The sequence below is a fragment of the Astatotilapia calliptera genome, chromosome 9, assembly GCF_900246225.1.
Source record: "Astatotilapia calliptera chromosome 9, fAstCal1.2, whole genome shotgun sequence".
In the NCBI taxonomy this organism is placed as follows: Eukaryota; Metazoa; Chordata; class Actinopteri; order Cichliformes; family Cichlidae; genus Astatotilapia; species Astatotilapia calliptera.
In genome coordinates, this window is record NC_039310.1 from 11994786 (window position 1) to 11997505 (window position 2720).

The 2720-nt window shown below is 38.9% G+C and overlaps 1 protein-coding gene across 1 annotated transcript; it reads left to right on the forward strand.

Moving 5' to 3' along the window:
* Window positions 1-838: 838 nt before the first annotated feature.
* Window positions 839-2319, forward strand: LOC113029813 (homeobox protein NANOG-like; the record flags this gene model as incomplete). Its single annotated transcript, XM_026180829.1, has 3 exons — window positions 839-1063; window positions 1154-1237; window positions 1377-2319. Coding segments are annotated over 3 exons (666 nt in total), but the record flags the coding sequence as incomplete, so codon positions are not given.
* Between the last annotated feature and the right edge of the window lie 401 nt (window positions 2320-2720).

Below are 2720 nucleotides of genomic sequence, written 5' to 3' on the forward strand. Positions count from 1 at the left end.
CTTAATCTTGCTTTCACTCACCCACTGACTGAACAACCCAAAGAACGACCAAATGAAAGACCCACTGAACAACCCACTAAACGACCCACTGAACGACCCATTGAATGACCCATTGAACGACCCATTGAACGACCCACCGAACTGAATTTGGTGTTGAATTTTTTTTTTTTTGCTAATTTAAGAGCAGTTAAAACGGACACTAAAGTAATGGGTAAGAGGTTAGATTGAAAGTAAAACAGTAATTTTAGGCATTACATTTTTGAGATTTTATAAAGTGTGAGGTGGAAGGATTTGGTAAAGCTCATTTGTACGGCTGCTTTCTAACTGTACTTTCTGTTTTCAGACCTCAGAAACAGCATTTTAAAGAAATTTAAATGATGCCAGTTGGTTGAAACTTGGTAGGGTAAAGCGACTCACAAAGGACGAAGCTCAACCCCTCACAATCCTGCCCACACCCACAAACCTCCTTAAAAGCCCAGAATTGCTCTTAAATCAGCCTTAGGATACACAGCACTATCCTGCTTGGTTTGGAGCCCTTTCATCAGAGATACTTATTCCAGCTTTCCTGCTTTAATCACTGGGACTTCAAAGATGGAACATGGGATGCACTTTTCTCCAGGTATGTACTCAGCATTGTTGCCTGGTGAGCTACATGAACAGAGTTGGCTAACCTCTAAGACAACTTGCAAAAATACTCTTTCACTCTGTGTTGTAAGTCCTGATGGCAGAAGTGACTCTTGGTTCTGAATAATGTATAAATATCCCACTTTTTTTCTGGGAAACTGTTGTGTTTCAGACTCAGCAATTTACTTTCTAAAAACTTTTTTTTCCTGCTGTCTCAGAAGAGAAACAAGATTTTGCTGTCCCAAGAAGCCAGGATGGCAACATCACTGCCACTCTGCACCATCCCAGCACTGCTCCAGAGAAACCTAAAGGAAAGGCCCGGGTGGTGTTCACAGAGAGACAGTTGAATATTCTTGTCCATCACTTTAATTTGAAACATTACTATGAGCCAAGGGAGATGAAACAGTTGGCAGAGATGACAGGTCTGACCTACAAACAGGTGAGTGTTTTTCAACTTACTACAACATAAGAAATTGAATTTTGGGTCCATTGTACTCATTAAATGTTTTCTGTTTTCTTCTATCTTTAGGTAAAAACTTGGTTTCAAAACAAACGGAGTAAGTTTAGGAGGAGTTCACATTCTCAGTATGTGAATCAGGATGTCCCACTTCATGTAAGTATCTCCTATTATTAAATAGAATTGTTTCTGATTCTGTCATTATCTGGGGAATTGACTGTATTTAAAAAAGTGTAATGCCAATAATTTAAAACAACTATTCTCGTTTTACTGACAGTCCCCTTGTCCCCTTCAGTTTCAGGGAGAGAGACAGCCCCCGTTCAGGGAGCGGTACACCCAGCACCAGGTAAATTCAATGAGAATGGGTGCAGATAATCAGGCCCACTTTTCTCATGCTGTGGGCAATTCTGCGGCTGGACCTCAATGGACCCTCCCCGACTCCCCTCAGATGTTTGGCTGGTCAATGCCACCAGGCAACGGGCATCACGAATACGACACAGCTGTTCAAAACCCAGCAAAAATGTCCACTATGATCGAAGCAATGGGAAGAGCTGTGAGTACTCAGAATGTTCTCATTGAACACAACATGGATAGGATCTTGGAGAAGCTCACGGCTCTTCAACAAGAAATTGACAGACCTGGTGACGAGTGACAGACATTTAGACTGTCTGTGAAATTGGAGGCACCAAACCCAAACATCGTCTCTCCCCTGCATACCGATGTCCCTGGAAAGCCCATCAAGACCTTTTTTTTACTGTTACTGTTTTAGAGTTCCTTTTTTTCCTCTTGTCCCTGATGTACGAATTTTCACTGTCTTTTTGTCTTTTTGGTTTCTTCCTGGTGCGGCTACATCCGCAGCCCCAGGACACAGGAATTTCATTGCATGTTGTACTTTGTATGACTGTGTATTTGACTAATAAAATTTGATTTGAACACCAGTTCAGCACTGAATGGAATATAAACAACCCAGGACTTTTTGTTTTATTATTTTTATTGTCTTCATGTAGCTCAACATAGTCTCAGATTTGATCGCTTTCAGTAAAGGGGGAGGGGGGTATTCAATATCCAATGGATTTTAGAAATATTAGAATTCAGTAGGCTCCGGCTACTGTAAATAGTCAAAATAGCCAGAACACATACTGGGATATCAGAGAAAACACCATCAGAAATTCTGCATATAAGATTAAGAGATGAATTCATCAAAATGTGTTTTGTTTCATTTTGTTGTATTTGTTGTAAAAAATATTGTACATGAAGAAAATTCTCTTCCTTGTGTGTGAGAAAGTGTAAATAAAATATTAGTTTCACCCATTCAAACTGAACTTTCTACATGTCTCCAAACCTTCTGTCAGAGACTGAACATCCCCATATGGAAAAGAAATAGTAAAAACTTATATGTGATTTACTCATGAAAGTGGCCACTTTCTCATTACTTTCATATATTGTTTTAGTAAGTATCCAAAACATACAAGTTTCATTATCTAATTTTTCAAGGGATCTTATATCTGTTTTCACTATTATATGCTTTTCATACAAGTTTCACACAAGACAGATACAAACTTTATAAGATTTATATATATCTTTTCCATATGGGTCCAAATGTTTTAGAGACTTTAAACCTCTATCTTTCCATGTTAAC